The sequence below is a fragment of the Takifugu rubripes genome, chromosome 19 (assembly GCF_901000725.2).
Source record: "Takifugu rubripes chromosome 19, fTakRub1.2, whole genome shotgun sequence".
Taxonomy (NCBI): Eukaryota; Metazoa; Chordata; class Actinopteri; order Tetraodontiformes; family Tetraodontidae; genus Takifugu; species Takifugu rubripes.
Window position 1 is genome coordinate 7,789,119 of NC_042303.1, and position 17,109 is coordinate 7,806,227.

The 17,109-nt window shown below is 45.4% G+C and overlaps 4 protein-coding genes across 5 annotated transcripts; 3 read left to right on the forward strand and 1 right to left on the reverse strand.

Moving 5' to 3' along the window:
• The first annotated feature begins 37 nt into the window (after positions 1-37).
• On the forward strand, positions 38-2,751 carry rft1 (RFT1 homolog). The gene is made up of 10 exons (XM_003973176.3): positions 38-250; positions 324-409; positions 497-619; positions 712-1,003; positions 1,073-1,207; positions 1,276-1,536; positions 1,641-1,785; positions 1,865-1,970; positions 2,049-2,298; positions 2,380-2,751. The coding sequence occupies exons 1-10, from the start codon at positions 188-190 to the stop codon at positions 2,542-2,544; spliced, it is 1,626 nt and encodes a 541-aa protein (XP_003973225.1). The 5' UTR covers positions 38-187; the 3' UTR covers positions 2,545-2,751.
• Positions 2,752-3,225: 474 nt separating this feature from the next.
• mustn1a (musculoskeletal, embryonic nuclear protein 1a) lies at positions 3,226-4,240 on the forward strand. Its single transcript, XM_011613775.2, has 3 exons — positions 3,226-3,379; positions 3,474-3,603; positions 3,842-4,240. The coding sequence occupies exons 1-3, from the start codon at positions 3,371-3,373 to the stop codon at positions 3,925-3,927; spliced, it is 225 nt and encodes a 74-aa protein (XP_011612077.1). The 5' UTR covers positions 3,226-3,370; the 3' UTR covers positions 3,928-4,240.
• An 80-nt stretch (positions 4,241-4,320) lies between these two features.
• Positions 4,321-7,978, reverse strand: ruvbl1 (RuvB-like AAA ATPase 1). Its single transcript, XM_003973175.3, has 11 exons — positions 7,673-7,978; positions 7,118-7,204; positions 6,884-7,016; positions 6,141-6,292; positions 5,981-6,070; positions 5,359-5,508; positions 5,215-5,278; positions 4,940-5,138; positions 4,766-4,868; positions 4,599-4,690; positions 4,321-4,511 (listed from the first exon to the last, which is right to left on the reverse strand). Exons 1-11 carry the CDS (start codon positions 7,811-7,813, stop codon positions 4,352-4,354), a joined length of 1,371 nt encoding a protein of 456 aa, XP_003973224.1. The 5' UTR covers positions 7,814-7,978; the 3' UTR covers positions 4,321-4,351.
• A 151-nt stretch (positions 7,979-8,129) lies between these two features.
• eefsec (eukaryotic elongation factor, selenocysteine-tRNA-specific) lies at positions 8,130-16,483 on the forward strand. Of its 2 annotated transcripts, XM_029826115.1 has the most exons (8): positions 8,130-8,844; positions 10,145-10,352; positions 10,472-10,568; positions 10,976-11,140; positions 11,590-12,210; positions 14,082-14,238; positions 14,769-14,866; positions 15,325-15,461. In XM_029826115.1, exons 1-7 carry the CDS (start codon positions 8,541-8,543, stop codon positions 14,822-14,824), a joined length of 1,608 nt encoding a protein of 535 aa, XP_029681975.1. In that variant the 5' UTR covers positions 8,130-8,540; the 3' UTR covers positions 14,825-14,866; positions 15,325-15,461. The 2 variants fall into 2 exon arrangements, with proteins under 2 accessions (XP_029681975.1, XP_003973247.2); XM_003973198.3 differs by lacking the exon at positions 14,769-14,866 and having other exon boundaries at positions 8,134-8,844; positions 15,325-16,483.
• The last annotated feature ends 626 nt before the right edge of the window (positions 16,484-17,109 follow it).

The window sequence follows — 17,109 nt, forward strand, 5'->3', positions numbered from 1 at the left end:
CACATGATGAATATGCTGTTCTCTGACGTCATTACGTAACTCGTTTCCGTAGTGACAGTACTTCCGTGTGTACGGAAGTAGATGTTGATATCGGTTTTGTACAAACACACACACACGTTCGGACTGGTTTGATTGTGCGATGGTTTTCCACCGTAGATACAAGCGAACGAGTTGAAAAGGTTTGAGGATGAGTTCAGAAGACGTTCTGAAGAACGCGACTACGCTCGCGTCTTATAACGTGTTACTACAGGTACCCGAGTGAACTTGAATATTGAGCTATCTAAATTCATGTTCTCACTCCCTTTGATTTCCAATTATTCCAGGTGATGTTCCGTGTCCTCACTTTTTTACTGAACGCATTCACGCTGCGGTTCGTGTCCAAAGAGCTGATCGGTGTGGTTAATGTCAGGTAAATGTGGGGAGAACAGCAAAGCCCCCCTAAAATAAGGGACCGACATGAGCTGTTGTAATGTTCATTTGTGTCCTTTTCACACAGACTGACACTGCTGTACTCCACATTAGTATTTTTATCCAGAGAGGCATTCCGTAGAGCCTGTTTGAGTGGGGTATCTGGGAGCAACTACAGCTGGAGACAAGTCATCAACCTGCTGTGGCTGACGTCAGATGTTTTGTTATTTACAAAAACAATTCCTGCGTATTGTGTCCGTAATCCCGGTTTTTTTGAGTCCCTTGTCTTCTTGTCCCTCTCAGATTGCCTCTGAGTGTGGTGTGGGCTGCCCTGCTGGTCTGGGTGTGGCTGTGGCTCCTGGAGGTTCCTGACCCCCAAAGTGTCCCCCACTATGGCTCTGCTGTGGTCTTGTTTGCCCTGTCAGGGGTGCAGGAGCTCCTGGCTGAGCCCCTCTGGGTCCTGGCTCAGGCTCACATGTTCGTCAGGCTGAAGGTGGTCGCTGAGAGCTTAGCGATGGTTGCTAAGTGCAGCGTAACTGTTGTCCTGGTGGTGCTGGCCCCTAAATGGGGCCTTTACATTTTTTCTGCTGCTCATGTAAGAAGAAAAATTGTTTTTTAATGCTGCCGTCACACTGCAAGGTTTTTAATCTGTGGTTCTTTTTAGTTGCTATACACAGGGTCACTGGTACTCTGCTATGTGATTTATTTCATTAAATTCTTGGGCTCTGAGGAGGCAGCCAAGAAGAGGTTTCCTCTGCACCATGTTGGAGATCTTTTGCCTTCCAGAGCTAATGGAGAGGTACTAAAGCAGAATTGTGTATCTTGCCACCAAAATGCTCGATATTAATCCTTATTTGTCGTTTGCAGCCTCTGGTTGACTGGACTCTGGCCCGGCTCACGTGGAGCTTCTTTAAGCAGTCCTTCCTGAAGCAGATCCTGACAGAAGGCGAGCGCTATGTCATGACCTTTTTGAACGTTCTCAGCTTTGGAGACCAGGGTGTCTACGACATCATCAACAACCTGGGCTCCATGGTGGCCCGCTTCATCTTCCTGCCCATTGAGGAAAGCTTCTACATCTTCTTTGCTAAAGTCCTGGAGAGAGGATGTGATGTCAGAAGACAGAAACAGGTGAGTTTTGGACACAAGTGGAAACAAGTTCTTGAGAATGGATAAAATACAAACATTGTCTTGAATTTGATGGTGTGTTTTCTTTTGATTGTTTTTTTTTACAGGAAGAGGTTGCCATGGCAGCTGAGGTCCTGGAGTGCCTGCTAAAGCTGGTGCTGGTGATCGGTCTGGTCATCGCAGTGTTTGGCTATGCCTTTTCTCACTTGGCCCTGGACATTTATGGTGGATCTCTGCTGAGCAGTGGTGCAGGTAAATATGCCACCTGCCATTGTTTAGCCTTCAACTCATCCAGAAATGTGATGGACTGTACATATTGTTTTGACAAAAGGACCCGGTTTGCTGAGATGCTACAGCGGCTACGTCCTCCTGCTCGCCATCAACGGTGTAACAGAGTGTTTCGTATTTGCTGCTATGAGCCAAGAAGAGGTTGACAAGTAAGAATGCAGGAGTGCCGAGTAGCGTAACACACATCCTGTTAGCTCCGAGTGAAATCCACACTTTTTTTTTTTCAGGTATAATCTGGTGATGCTGGCTCTGTCCGTGTCCTTCCTGTTCCTGTCCTATGTGCTGACATGGTGGGCCGGTGCCGTGGGCTTCATACTGGCAAATTGCCTCAACATGGGCTTCAGAATCCTGCACAGTCTGCTTTACATACACGGCTACTTCCAGGCCAGTCCATGGAAACCTCTGAGAGGCCTCCGGCCCTCCCCGCTGCTGATGCTGGCGCTCGGCGCCAGCGCCGCCGTCACAGCACTGTCTGAGGTACGACGTCTTTTGGCTCTGTTTTCTTTCCTAAAATCACCTGAGATCTTTGTGTCATCTCTGGCTCGTTTCTCCTCTCAGGGTGTTTTCTGCTGTGACCGAGGCTGGACCATGAGGTTGGTTCACGTCGGCGTGGGAGCTGCCTGTCTCCTCGGCGTGTTTGCGGCTGTTCTGCTGACAGAAACTCGGCTCGTTCAGTTTGTCAGGACTCAGCTTTTGCCCCGATACTCCAAAAAACACACGTGATTTACACTGCGGATCTCTGCCTAAGAGGTCTGAGTGTCACCACAAACATTTGGGGGTTTGCATTCAGTTACTGAGCACTTGGAAGCCATTTTTAAAGGGACCGTGTGCGTGTGAGACCTGAATGTGACAAAAGAATGTTTAAAGAATGTTGAAGAATAAGTTGTTTTAATAAAAAGATGAATCTGCACATCAGCTTTTAAACTTAAACTGTCTGAAACAGAGTGCTGAGTTACGTAATTATAAATTATTATTTTAATGTTTATTTCTTTTTTACACCCAGAAAAAGGTAAAGAAATGATTTTCTTTATTTTGATGAACAAAAAGTAGGTTTCTTAGAGAATGTTTCATGGAAGAGTAGATGAGTCAAATTATTTCAATGTTTCCGTTTCATTTATATTCCCAGAAAGAGACAAAAATAATTTCTTTATTTTGATGAAAACGAGATGTACTCATTTGTGGAGATATCCAATAATGATGTGTAAATCATTATTGGAGCTCTGGTGCTGAAGCTGCATTCTCATACTTTTATGATCAGATTCTTCAGCTGTTACTCAGACACATTTTTGTTGCTTTCTCTTCTGATCTTCTCCACACTGAACTGCGAGTTCCTAAACTGGAATGATTATGTAACTGGGTAAAAAAAAGGGAGGGCTGAAGTCAACATTCCTTTTAAGGAGCGGTTGGCTGGTTTGGCAGCAGGAGGATGGACAGATGTTTGACATGAGAAAAACCACAGGCTGGGAGAGAAGAGGAGGAGTGCACACACACACACACACTAGTATCAAGAGCAGAACGTGAGAGTTTCTGGTTCTTCAACAGCTCAAACATGTCTGATGTAAGAAAACAGTTTTGCTGACATTTTGTCATCATGTGGAGGATGCTGCAAATACCCAGATGTCTTTTATTCTTTATTCCAAAACTCCCTGCAGCCCAGTCAGGAAGGAGACGGACAACTCCAGCGCCCAGAGGTAAGGAAAGAGGATCTGACCCAAGCCACAAACAAATTGGGCTTGACTGGACCTCCGAAGAGCAAGACCATTCAAGTAATGGAGGAATGCGGTGAGGACACATTCAAAGTCTCACACATCAGTCTGCGAGGACATAATTCTTCCTGAATGTAGTTAAATGTTCTCCACAAGGCAGCGAGTTTTTGTGGGGGCATTGGTCACGATGCTGAAGTTTCCACTCCATATACAGAAAAGACTGAAAGACGGCAGCGTGCACATTAGAATCACAGGACATAAAACTGTACTTCCTGTCTGTTTTCAAGGAGAATTTTTACATTCTGTCTTCACAGAGAGATCGGGTACAGCAGCGCCATCTGTGTTTGGCGGCAGGAAGTCTGGAACAGACACACGCGCAGCTCCAGCAGTCCGGAAGTAGGAAGGGAGCCCAGATCCATGACCTCCGGGGTCAATGTTGGGTCATGAAACATGTCACACTTGTATGTTATTAAATTTCAATTTAGACAAAGTATCAACTTTTTATTACCCAGGTAAAAACTAAAGAAAAAACACCAATATATATTTTTGTGCAATACTTTTATACTGAACAATATAAACAAAATGCTGGTAAAGAAAAGCTACTGTAGGAAGCAGCTGTGGTGTATGAGTCTGGTTTGAAAAATATTTCACCAATGAAGAAAAATATTGATGATTAACAAAATAAAGATGATTCATGTAACGGTAAATTTAATTAAAAAAAAAGAAAGAAAGAAATCGAAGACTATTCATGTATCTTTCATTTTCTAAATTAATAATGTAAACAGGACAAGAGTGACCAACTAAACATACAGATAAATCCATTTTTATTTCAAAAACTTGTGCTGCTGATCCTGGAGGATCTTAGCGGAGGACTTGGCGTCGTAGAACAGCTCGTTGATTTCCTCGACCTGCTCTCTGTCCACGGTCTCTTTGCCCTGAACTCGGCCCAGCAGACTGGCTGGTGTCAGCAGCTGCAGGGCATACCTGAGGAGATGGGAGACATTGTCCTCTCACTTCTTTCAGCACAACCTGGATAATGGACCTGGATCCATACAGAGGGCCCATTCATACCTGAGGGTGGTCTTTGTCCCAATCTCTGCCAGGTGTGCCAGAGCTTCCTCACCAACGGTGATCCCTTCAATCTGAGCGCGGATCTTGATGATCTACAAAGCACACGGTCATGAGTGACAGATGCGGGGACACGGGCTGTCGTCCACCTCACACGGACATCTGATCACCTGCTTCATCTCCTGTGGTGTGTACAGTATGGTGCGGATAATCATGACTCTGTCCAGCAAGTCCAGGGGAATCCCGTGTGGAGAGCTGATGTCCTCTGTCCCCCTGATGAACGAGAAATATAAATAAAAAAAACCATACTCTTTGGTCCATGAAAATAACTTGCGAGGTCCAACCTGATCAAGCAGTTTCCCCTGTTGGAGGCAAACACGACGATGGGGGAGATGCTGCTCTCGAGCGCTCGATGGAGATATGTGAAGCATTCAGTGTCCAGCATGTGCACTTCGTCCACAAACAGCACCCCGGGTACCAGCTCGGCTACGCCCTGGTCAATATAGCGGTTCACCACCTTGTTGATCTCAGCACGAAGCTTATCTGCAATCGGAGAAGATGGAATATGTAAACAACAGAAACAACAGAGTGATGCCAGCTTCGTATTACGTTTCTCTACCTGTGATTTCTGTCTTTTTAGGCTTCATCAGTTGTCCCATCATTGAAAGAATGTCCTGACCACCCTGAGATCAAACAAGAGGCATTTATTTAAAGACCGCCCTGGAAACTGGCCTTATTTAACACAGCGTCTGCAGTTAAATACCTGAGGCCTAGCATTAGCTATATCCAGGTCGTGCAGCGTGACATCTTGGACTATCTCCTTCTTTTTGTGGACGTCACCTTTGGGCAGCGGCACGTACTCCTCCGCCTCCAAGTCAAACTCTGTGGCAAATGTGTCGCAGCGACCTTGTCTCTGCAAGGGAAAAGACAGGGTTCTGAAAAAGGAACTAAACTAAAACTGAAGGCCTCCCATCGCCCTAAAAACTAGTGAAACTAAAGACAGCACAGGTGAGCAGGTGTGCGTTTGAACCTGGTGCCAGCTCAGCTCAGACGGAGGGAGAAATGAAAGGTGGCTCATGACAGCTCTGTCACCAGTAACAAATGTCTCATCCAGCCCTCCCTGTTTGGCCCGCGAGGAGAGCTGAGCTGCACCCCGGCCCACCTGCTCTGACTGAACGAGCCGTCATCACAACCTGTCAGCGAGGGCCGCAAGCCCCTTCTGCTGAAGAGGGGGGGCAGGAATGAGAAGCTCATTCCAAATTCCAGAAGAGCTTTCATACCAGGTTATAGATGAAAGAATACTGCTCTTAGGGACCTAAGATGACGTATAAACAGTTGGCTCAAACCAAATATGTCCCCAGTAAGAAGGTTCAGTTTAGAAATACCTTGACAGCTCCACTGTTTGCTTCAATATAGATCACATCTCCGACTTCCACTCGTTCTTTCTGGAGACTCTCGTAAATGCTGGGGTCCAGCTGCAGGAAGTTGCACAAAGAGGTTTTTAATACACTAAATGATACGTATAAAATCAGCTTCATGTCTGACCTTGAGTTGCTTGGTGCCTTTGCCCGTCTTTAGTCCGATAATAACGTGACTGATGGTCTTGCCGTAGCCACCCATGGGGTTTTCAGTCTCGCAGGGGGTCAGCTCTGTCACCTCACCTTCATACACTTCCTTTGTTTCTTTGATACGTAGTCCTAAATGTGCACATTTCAGACACAAAGATTGTTTAAAGAATCCTGAATGTGCACGTGTTGGAAGGTCAAGCAGCATACAGGTGTTTAGAAATATGACGCTCTAAGGCAGAGAGTGTGTCACGCTGCTCTTATCAGGTGATGACAACTTCAAAATGTAATCCCCTCTTTCCGGCTGCGCAGAAATAAAGGGGCTGATGACCACCGTTCCCTCCTCTAAAACTATTTCCTTCTGCACGACAGGTAACATCAGCAGTTGCACGAAACCCCTTCCCCATTTTTAACCTTCCTTCCGTCTCAACAACAGTCTCATAAATCTGCCATTGCCCTGAACTTGAACTCATGGAGGGTGACTTGTTCTTTCTGTCCAAGGAGTCCTCAGAGGGTGGAAGAGTTACAATGGTAAAGCAGCAGTTCATTGATATCATCGTAACACAGCATAAAACATTGGAACAAACATAAGAAAGGACAAACATAACCAAAGCACTAAATTAATAGTAAATAGCTTGAATATCCTTTTCACTCTTGTTTACACATCATGTAAATTCTACGGTGAGCTATCAAAACTGGTATGAACGAATAATTGACACTGACCGATTGCCCTCCTGAAATTTTCCATTAGAACTTCTGTTTTCTTAATCTCAGCAGAGTAGACTTCACTACCGACCATGGGACAGAAAGGCACCTTGTTTCCCAGCTCCTGTGCTATTGCCAAAGCCAGTGCAGTCTGAAAACAAGGACAAGGGGATAGATTTAGAAATCAGGAACCAGATGGGAGGAGCAATTACAGTTTTATTGAATTAACATTTTCTTTGTCTGCCCACTTACTTTTCCTGTTCCAGGTGGCCCCGCCAATAAAATTGCCCTTCCTGCCATCTTCTTTGAACGGATTTGTTCAACGATGATCCCACAAGCCTAAAGAGTATAAAAATGTCACCCACACATACCGGTAATCTACATGTAGGAATGAATCATTAATTAATGGAACATTTCCTGAGCTGATATCTGCCTCAAGCATGATGATTCTGGTTAACATTTCACAAATGATCCAGTCTTTTTAATTAATAGCAAGTGATTTCTTTACACTTTAATATTAATGTAGCTACAATACAATAAGCTCTACAGGTTTTCTTAAACATTATGGATACATATATATTCTCTCTCAAAAATATATTTCCAATGTGGTGAATAATACTACATGTATTAATGGTGACTACTTTTGTATTCCATCAATCAAGAAATAGCGACCCCACCATGCTAATATGATTTAGCTAACTTGTTGGCATTTCCTGACGCTAGTAATTAACAACCCCATTATTTCAGGTACAAAAAGCTTTTTACAGACATAAAAATGATCGCAGGTGTAGTGAAAGATGACCATACCTCTCTTGCAGCCTCCTGGCCCACTAGACCACATGCGGACTGTTTAGCGTAACCGGCCTCGTCAAGCCCAAGTCCTTTAACGTGACTGTGCGAAGCAATTCGCTGGGTTTTTGTGGTACTCTTTACCTCTTCGATCTTCATGGTCACGGTTACGTAACAAATATGCAACGTTTAAATCTTGAGAGGAATGTGAGTGTGGGGGGAAATTGCGAGAGTCAGAAAAATATCAAATAACTTCTCACCGCCACTAACGGCGCCCAAACACAGGAAAACCTGTTTCCATGCGGGTTACTAGGGAACATCCGCGGAAGTGATACCACAAAGCCCCGCCTTTTTGTCCGAGTTAGACAAACTATTGGTTGCCGTCCAAAGATAAGAAAATGCTGATTGGTTGAGAGCCTCAGCAATCACTCGTTTGACAGTTTTCACTTCCGTTTGTGCTTCAGTTTCTTTTGTCGTAGTAGAAACACCCAGACGCGTTTAAACCCAAAACGTTTTTGCGAAAAAACAAAACGCAGATTTCGGCAATTGTACGTTTTAATCAGTCGGTGGAGTTTTTATAGAATTTTTATAATACGGCACATTTCTGACAGAGATGTTTGTTCTTTCTGTTTGCGGTTCCTTCACATTTGTTCCGCTTTAGCATCGTCGTGACGAGGGGACGAAGTGCATTGACGCAACAAACTTTGCGTCGCGCTTTTGAAGGCTTAAAGAAATTACTTAATTTGGTATTTAGGGCGACAGTCGACGATCGAAAAGCCTATAGATAACAATGAACGCCGTATAACATTTTTGCGTGGATTGCATTCAGGGATTCACCTCAAAATAAAGGAATCTGCGAACGGTGCATAAAACGTAGTGGGTCAGAATGTCAGACTCTGCTGACAGTCACGTCAAAACGCTGAATTTTAACGTCGGGGTGCTGGGGCATGTCGACAGCGGGAAGACGTCGCTCGCCAGGGCGCTAAGCAGCACTGCATCCACGGCTGCCTTCGACAAGAATCCCCAGTCCCGTGAGAGAGGAATCACGCTGGATCTCGGCTTCTCCTCCTTCACAGTGGATCTTCCCGATCACCTCCGTGACAGCGGAGGGCAGAAGCAATATGACAGTCTGCAGTTCACCCTGGTGGATTGTCCGGGACATGCCTCTCTCATTCGTACTATAATTGGTGGTAAGTGGTACATTTTCTGAGCTGGGCTGGAGTCGATGATAAATGCAAGCAGTGTAGTTGCATCACTGACTGAACAACGCGTTAGAGATCAGTTGTAATTTTAGCTAAACACAGTCCTTGATATTCTGCAAGCCTGAATATTTATTGAGAATATTAGAGGAAATTGAGTTTTCCTAATATGGCTTCAAGGCTAAACAGCGTTGCAGGCAGTAGAGGAAGCGCAGTTACTGAATTAACATGAAGTGATATGGAGACCAGATCCTCCTGACCTGTTAATGAAATCTAACTCATAGCTGCAGCCTTTGAGAGAAAATATGGTATTTTCCCTCAGCAGCATATTTACAGAGATCACAAATCCCGCCAGATGTCCTGTAATCACAAATGTTAGATCTCAAATAGTGGGTGACACTCTACATCTGAGTGACATTGTGTTTTGACTGAGGTTGTCAGAGCTTACAGACCATTTCAGTGGCCGTAGGTGCTTCCAATTTTGTTTCGGCGTTAAAATAAAAATGTATAAAGAAACCTTTGAAGATGTAGCGCTCTGTCACCCAAAGTGAATTAAACTATTGACTGTCCAGCAGAGGGCGGTGTCTCTCCGATGGTAGCTTATTGAGCTGTTATTCACTTTGACACTGTGTTCGTGCATAAGGAGAAATAACTTCAGCACTGTGATAAGTAGGTGAGAAAGATAGTCTTTTGTCCTCTCTCTTGTCTATCTTAAAGTATGAACACTTCTATAATCTAAGCAGGATTTGGTGAAAATAATTCTGTATTAAATTGAAATTTTGGCATTGAAGCCGACCCACCTCAAATAGTGAATGCTGTTTAAATCACCTCACTATGTCAAGCCCATGAGTCCGTAGGGTGGCACATGCTGTAGATTAAGGAGGAAGGAAAGCGAGGAGATTGGGGTATGTATTATACTTCCCCTCCTGTCCCATGTGGGGAGAGCACAGGAAAAAGAAGAAGCCAAATAGAATGAGAGAAAAGAAGGGAACACAGGAAAGAGAGACTGCCAAAGCCAGGAAAAGAAAAGAGGGAGAGGAAAGACAACCAAGTGAGCTGCAGCTCTAATTTCATCCCTCTAGCCGTTTACTTTATTTCCCTTTCTGCTCCCCTCCTGTAATTTCTATGCTTGTTTTACTGTTATTTTTGGTCCTTTCTGTTTCTTGTTGGCTCCATCATTTCTGTAGTTACTTCTCACAGTTGTTTAATTTTTCATGCACAGTTTAAATGACCAACATTGTTAAACGTCATCTGTCCTATTAAATGTGTCTTTTTTTTCCTTCCTTCGTAGGTGCCCAGATCATTGACCTGATGATGTTGGTGGTGGATGTTGTTAAAGGGGTCCAGACTCAGACTGCCGAGTGTCTGCTGATAGGAGAACTGACCTGCCCGTGCATGGTGGTGGTCCTGAACAAAACTGACTTACTGCCACCCAACAAGCGCCAGAGTGCTATTGAGAAAATGACCAAGAGACTTCACAAAACACTGGAAAACACAAGGTGTGTACGCACACTTGTGTGTGTGTGTGTGTCTGTGTGTTACTTCAGCCCTGTCGCTTTAACCACAGTCTCATCAATACAGCATTAAGTATTTTAAATATGACTTTTCTGTCGGTAAGATTTAAGGATTGTCCAGTCATCGCCGTGGCAGCAAAGCCCGGAGGCCCAGAGGCTCCTGACACGGAGGAGCCTCAAGGAGTCCCAGAGTTAATAGAGGTAAAGTTCACAACCGTTCTGTTCTTTTTTTTGTTCTCAAACATCAGGCATTTAAAAGACAACATAAATTCTCAGTTTTGAGGTAGCAGTGGTGAACTCAAATCAGCCCTGTGGCTAATTACAGCTTGAGAGGCCACATAAAGCGAACAAAAGTGTTGTATTTTCTTGCAAATGCTGATTGAAGTCCTACTGGTGTTCATGGAAAATTTTTCAAACCGGCAGACAACATTTCTTGCAATTACTGCAATTTCTTTGGTATCACTCAATCTCCTGTAAACACTGTTAAGAAATTAGAGCCTGGCCAGCTGCCGCCGAGTAGAGCCAGACGACTGCGTGGATATGTGTGATATTCCATCTGAGTGTCAACGTTTCCAACTGAATTTTGCACTTCTGATTGTGCGTCTCAGCTTTTGAAGAAACAGACGTACCTCCCTAAAAGAGACCCCGGAGGTGACCTGCTGATTGCTGTGGACCACTGCTTCTCCATCCGTGGTCAGGGAACAGTCATGACTGGAACAGTCCTCCAGGGCTCCTTGGCCATCAATGACACAGTGGAAATCCCGGCCCTGAAGGTTGGCTGCGCAAACCTGCCAGCGTTCAGAATTAAGACCATATTTAAAAGCATGTAGCGCATCACAGTTATGGAAATTCGGAGGTATTTTTGGATGGAGGGTTCAGAGGATGTCAGTTTAATGTTAGGGGAGGATAAAGGGATTGTGTGTGTGAGGGGGTGGGGGTGGGGAGGGGGGTTTACATCATTTGAGCTGGATAATTTAAACCATGTGTACATTAGCTCATTGGTTTCAATTGCAGTTTTTCTTGCCGCCTCGTGGTGGCAGCAGATCGTTAAATTAACAGTCAATCTGTGGCACCGACAATAAATAAATAACTGATTATGAAGATTATACTATATATTACTGAGGCCATGCAATTATAACTTTCCTGCATTTTTAAAATGTTTTTCTACTTAATTGATAAAAATCGTAATATTGAGTTTGATCTTTCTCCTCTCTGATACCAGGTGACCAAGAAGATAAAGTCTGTGCAGATGTTTCGGAAGCCCGTGTCCAGTGCGATGCAGGGGGATCGCGTGGGTGTGTGTGTGACACAGTTTGACCCTAAACTATTGGAGCGGGGCGTCGTGTGCACCCCTGGGTCCCTGCGCACCCTCTATGCAGCTGTGATCTCTGCAAGGAAGATAAGCTACTTCAAGGGTTCTCTGGCTACCCGGGCCAAGTTCCACATCACCATGGGCCACGAGACGGTCATGGCAAAGGTGACCTTCTTTGGCCTGCCACCCGCTGGTGCCTCAGAGAACATGTCGGACACAAGACCACCCCCTTGCTCACTTGAGACCCCCTTCAGCTTTGACAGGGAGTACTTCTACCAGGATGAATACTTAACCAGTTCAGGAAGCGACCCCGAGCAGTGGGCTTTGTTAGAGTTTGATCGCCCGGTCACATGTCCTTCGCTCTGCCTTGTAATTGGTTCCAAGTTGGACACTGACATCCACGCCAACGCGTGCCGGTTGGCCTTCCATGGCCACCTGCTGCATGGATTTGAAGATAAGGGGTATGCAGAGACCTCCTTACCTCGCCTGCACATCTACAAGCTGAAACACAAAGAAGGACAAGTAGAAAGGGTGAGACTTTACAATTTTCTATCTCTGTCATCCATCAACGTTGTCAAACAACAAGAATTTGTCCAGATAGGGTCGGGTCAGTCTTGACAATGCGTGCGAGAGAACATTTACCATTCAAATGCAGTAAACCTTTACATTTAGCCCTTCGTCTTCCCGGTGATCTCTATCAGTGACATTTTGGGGAAAGAAACCTCAGTAATGGGAGTCAGCATTTAATTTTATATCGTCTGGTGATGGAAATCAAGGGGCACAAGCTTTGGACATATCTGAAAGAAAATCCTGATTTTTGAAGGTTACATTAAAAAAAAACAAAAAAACAGACCCACACACTCTTCATTTTCTACAATTGCGCATTATTCCTGGAATGTTTTGAAAATCATGGCTCATCCTCAGTTTTCATGGTTTAATCTATTGCTGGAGCCGCGCTGCCCTTAGTCCCGTGCCCTGTCTGTCACCTTGTCTTGCGTCTCGCTCTGCTCCTCTTCTGAATATTTCTCATTGCCGGAGCATGCCTGTCACACAGAGCCCCCATTGTGTATTTGTAAACAGACGTGTACGCACACATAAGTGTGGCCGTGCAGCCCTGGCTAGCGTAGGCACGCACGCATGCCGGTGCTCATGCTGTGAGACAGAGGTTTGTGTGGGTGGCCGGCTGACGCCACTTGTCCCGTCTAGGTGTCGGAGGCTGGCGGTGTTTGGACACACCTGAGCGACGCAAGAATACCCACAGGAGTTCATCTTCATCTGTCCGCAGCTCTGCATCCCTCCGTCTCTCTTACACACAAGATGTTTTGATTTTTCTTGCCGTGGCCACTCTTCTAGTCTTGTGCTACAAACCACAAACTTTAGCTCGTGCTGATCCATATCTCCCACTATCAACACGATGTTGTTTGTTGATCGGTTTCAGCATTTTAGCTGACAATATCTGAAGAAGTCATCTGCATATGTGAGCTGCTTGTCATTCTAGGCCACACAGTTAAGTTTCTCGGCGTGTGCCTCTCTCCGGGGTTATGTTCAGGTCAGAGGTCGGGTGTGCGAGCCAGTTTCCTGCTGTTAGCACCTCGAGCTGTCGACAGCGCCGGTCTCTGAATCAGCAATAGAACGGCGTGTGTCACAGGTCAGACTGTGGTCATGTGATGTTCAGCTTGTCATTCATTCGTCTGAGAGAGACAGTAATGTTTCAACACTGTAGAATTCCATAGATAAAACCAGCAACACATGACTGACATTGTTGAGATGCGACAGCCTCGTCCAACCACAATTCACATGGTCTGTCGGACGTGTTCAGCAACTGCCTTCTGTTTTTTTTTTTTTTAATCAGCACATCAGTCACGGTTTAAGGACAGCAGGGTCAAATGTTCAGGAGCGAGAGAGGGTTGGAGAGAAGAAAGAGGAAGAGCTGGTGGTAGGGGCCGAGTCAGAGACAGAGCGGTGCCCTCTTCTTATCAGATTAGTGGTGGGTTAAGATCGACTTAGTGATGGGTGATACCAAAGGAATACAAACAAATATAGCATAAAATGTGCAGGAGGATGAAAGAGAGACAGCGAGACAGTCAGGCGGCGAGGCACAAAGAATGTGTCTGACAGCGAGCGCCGCGTCACATGAGGGTGCAGGGCGACCGAGCGGCCCCTCCTCGCCGCTCGCATCCCGTTCATGAGCAACATCATGGCAGACCACGAGATCTAGGCAGCAGAAGATGGAGCGTGAAGGAGCTCGGACCAAAAGACGTCCTCACAATTTTACAGTCATAATCGTGTCACATGTTCACGCGCTGTTCGATGAGCGCGTCAAATCGCATTTATCACGTTCGGAGCTTTCGTGTCTGTCATCGGCGCCACAATTCACGAGCCTCTTCCCTCTTCCCGCTCAGCTGACTGACGATTACTCTGTGATCGGCCGCAACCTGTTCAAGAAGGAGACCAACCTCCAGCTGTTTGTGGGGCTGAAGGTCACGCTGTCGACGGGCGAAAGCGGCGTTATCGAGGGGGGGTTCGGGCAGAGTGGGAAGTTCAAGATCCGCGTTCCAGGTAAGGATTCACCGAGATTGTTGTACACCTGTAGTCAAAGCCCAAAGCGTTGGATGGAGTCGCTCAGTCCGCAGTCATTCTGAGTGCGTAGCTTGATCCACCCAGACCTCCCTCTTGACATCGGAGCCTCAGTGGACACTTTTCAGGATGCGGTAAGAGTGGTAGGCCCGACATCCTGAGCCACATTCCCAGGATTCCTCTGGGGATTGCCGGTGTTCCGGGGGAAGTCTGCTCTGTGTTTATTTTACCTTCTGTGGCTCTGAACCCGACTGCTGTGTACCAGGAGGGAAGAGAAAAGCAAAACGTTTAAAAAGAGAACCTTACCTACCTATCTGCTGCCTCGTGGAAGCCTCAGAAACGCCTCCAGACGTCTTTTACGTGCAAAAATACTGCAGCCGTGTTCATGCTCGGCTTTATTCGCTGATGCGGTCACGTTTAGAGACTTTAATAGATTTTGAGTAGTAACCTTTGAGTGTGCAGCATCCTTCATATCATTTACATCAGCGATCACTTCTGCTTGTGTTTTACAGATCGCTATTTTCTACCTGAACTGTTATTTCCCGGTTCGTCAAATTCTCAAGGCTAAGTCCTCAAGCAGCGTTCAAGATCCCCAACATTTTAGTACACCGTGATAATGCGAGCCATGTTTTTAATTGCATGCTGGCAGTTCTGGAGTGAAAAAGGCTTAAAGAGCATGGTGCAGCTGACTGGAAATAACTCACGATGACTAAAAATAAAGGCCAAGGAAGAGAAATTTGGTCTGACACAGCACCGCAGAACCATCGAGACTGCTTCTCTGCTCATTTTCACCTGTTGTTTCAGGAAACTGAGCATTAAATATAGCAACTCTGTCACGATGTTTATCACAAATGCACTTTAGCCCATGAACCAAGCGTGGTGTGATCACACTCTGTAAATTTATTATTCTGTGTGAAATGCCTGAGGGTCCCTCTGATTGGTTGTGTAGGAGCCAATCAACCTTTTATCCTGGGCAAATATTTCCCCTGTTGTAATGATGTCATCCACTGTTTTCATGTGATTTGACCTGATATTTGATGTTTTGCTGCCTGTTTCTTTTTCCTGTAGAGGGCCTGTGCCTAGAAACCAGGAATCTGTTAACGTCTACCTCCAAGAAGAAAGGCAAAGGTGGAAGCAAAGGCGGGCCAGCAAACGAAGAGGAGCCCAAACACGATTCCCAGCCTGTTAGCATTCAGCTGAGTTTCAAAAGATACATTTTTGATCCCCATAAAAAGATGATCCAGCATTGACGGCTTCAGCCTGACTGTCGCAGTGCCTTAGACCTGGTTTCAGGTGCCGATAACGTTCTTCTCTCAGTTGTTTTGGGGGATGGAGACCGTCTGCTCAGGAAAAACTATGGTGGAATGTGGAATTCTGAACATGTATGGAACCACGGCATCATTATCTCTCCTGGAGTTGGACTCAATCCATGTTAGATCATCTCAAGCGCTGCTGAAAACGTGATACATTTGAGTCAGCTTAGACGAAACTAGACTCTGATTCTCTGATTTAAATCTTTTAACTTTGGTCTTTATTGTATTTCCCCTCAAAATGGTCTCTGATTTAATACAAATCAATAAAAAAAGGATTTGATTTCAGTCAGATTTCCATTATCACAGAAGAGTGGGATCGTGGTAGTTTCACCAGTCTGAGCTCAATGGAGGAACACGGAGAAATGCACTTGTTATTGATCCACTGGTTTATAAGCTAAGAAATGCCTGGTCCGGTCTCTATGTTTATGTTCCACGTGTGGCGGGCCATCGCAGTGACGGCGGCGGACACTCAGCGTGTCACCAATGATGTCAGCAAACTGTGTCCCTGGGAACAGCGGGAGCATCCCAGCAGGAATCTGTCAAATCTGCAGGGAGGGAGGGAGTGAAAGGGGACAGTGGACGGATTGTTCGTCTGAGTGACAGCCCTTTTAGTCTTATCTCCATTGGTCCCTTCTAGAAAGCTGAGAAAGAAGAAAAAAACTGTCTTTTTACTCTACTGTCTCCAGTTTCTCCCTCTTGATCCAGCTATTCTCTTTTTAATTGAAATGAAAACCCTTCGCTTGTCCACCAGTGGTCATGTGATCTTTTAGGATCCTAAACGTCATTGTTCCTCAAGTATGATGGTGCACCTCCAGGATCTCATCTCAGCCCCCTTCTGCTGCTCCGTCGTCCATAATTAAGATGCATCATCATGAATATGATTATAAACAGAATCAATTTGTCATCTTGTTGAATCATTTGCGTCCTTGTCTCAATTGAGCTGCTTTTGTGGGGCACTAATACACATTCTGGGCACGCCACATTTCTACGCCTGTGTTTTAACATGCGTGCTAATCCTGTTTTCCGTGTGTGGGAGAGAGCGAGAGACGGAGACACGACCACCTCTCTCTGCTTAGGTGAGGAGGTTTGGGAGAGGCTCAATAATCCGCTTTTAAATCCGTAGCTGATTGTAACAAGAGGGCTACGGCAGCACAGCTGACTGGTTTCACCTTTGAACGCCCCCCCTTTCTCTTTCTCTCCTTTTCACACACATATATAGATATCCAAGAGAAATGATACCCGACGTGGGACAGTGATCCTGTCAACCAGCACTTCAGCCTGAACAACCAGACTCTTATTACGCTTGTTAACACACGGAGGATAATTATTAGAAAGGCTGGAGATGTCCTGAATTTATAGACTTTGTAGTGATTCAATGAGTTAATCAATCTCAGCCAATCTTTATTTATATAGCGTCTTTTACAATCAAAATTGTTTCAAGGTGCTTTCCAGAATCCCAGGGCCTGACCCCCAACAAGCAACAGTGGCAAGGAAAAACTCCCCTTTAACAGGAAGAAACCTTGAGCAGGACCAGGCTCAC

What these genes read in the sequence shown, in the direction of transcription:
- mustn1a (XM_011613775.2), top strand. An exon ending in TCAAGTAATGGAGGAATGCG is followed by an intron (nt 3,604 to 3,841) that starts GTGAGGACACAT and finishes CTGTCTTCACAG; the next exon opens with AGAGATCGGGTACAGCAGCG.
- rft1 (XM_003973176.3), top strand. Translation starts at nt 188, where the DNA reads ATGAGTTCAGAAGACGTTCTGAAGAACGCGACTACGCTCGCGTCTTAT. An exon ending in CTTATAACGTGTTACTACAG is followed by an intron (nt 251 to 323) that starts GTACCCGAGTGA and finishes CAATTATTCCAG; the next exon opens with GTGATGTTCCGTGTCCTCAC. An exon ending in CCGTCACAGCACTGTCTGAG is followed by an intron (nt 2,299 to 2,379) that starts GTACGACGTCTT and finishes TTCTCCTCTCAG; the next exon opens with GGTGTTTTCTGCTGTGACCG.
- eefsec (XM_003973198.3), top strand. Translation starts at nt 8,541, where the DNA reads ATGTCAGACTCTGCTGACAGTCACGTCAAAACGCTGAATTTTAACGTC. An exon ending in CATTCGTACTATAATTGGTG is followed by an intron (nt 8,845 to 10,144) that starts GTAAGTGGTACA and finishes CTTCCTTCGTAG; the next exon opens with GTGCCCAGATCATTGACCTG. An exon ending in AAGAAGGACAAGTAGAAAGG is followed by an intron (nt 12,211 to 14,081) that starts GTGAGACTTTAC and finishes CTTCCCGCTCAG; the next exon opens with CTGACTGACGATTACTCTGT.
- ruvbl1 (XM_003973175.3), bottom strand. Translation starts at nt 7,813, where the DNA reads ATGAAGATCGAAGAGGTAAAGAGTACCACAAAAACCCAGCGAATTGCT. An exon ending in GCCAGGAGGCTGCAAGAGAG is followed by an intron (nt 7,205 to 7,672) that starts GTATGGTCATCT and finishes TATACTCTTTAG; the next exon opens with GCTTGTGGGATCATCGTTGA. An exon ending in GGCCACCTGGAACAGGAAAA is followed by an intron (nt 7,017 to 7,117) that starts GTAAGTGGGCAG and finishes CCTTGTTTTCAG; the next exon opens with ACTGCACTGGCTTTGGCAAT.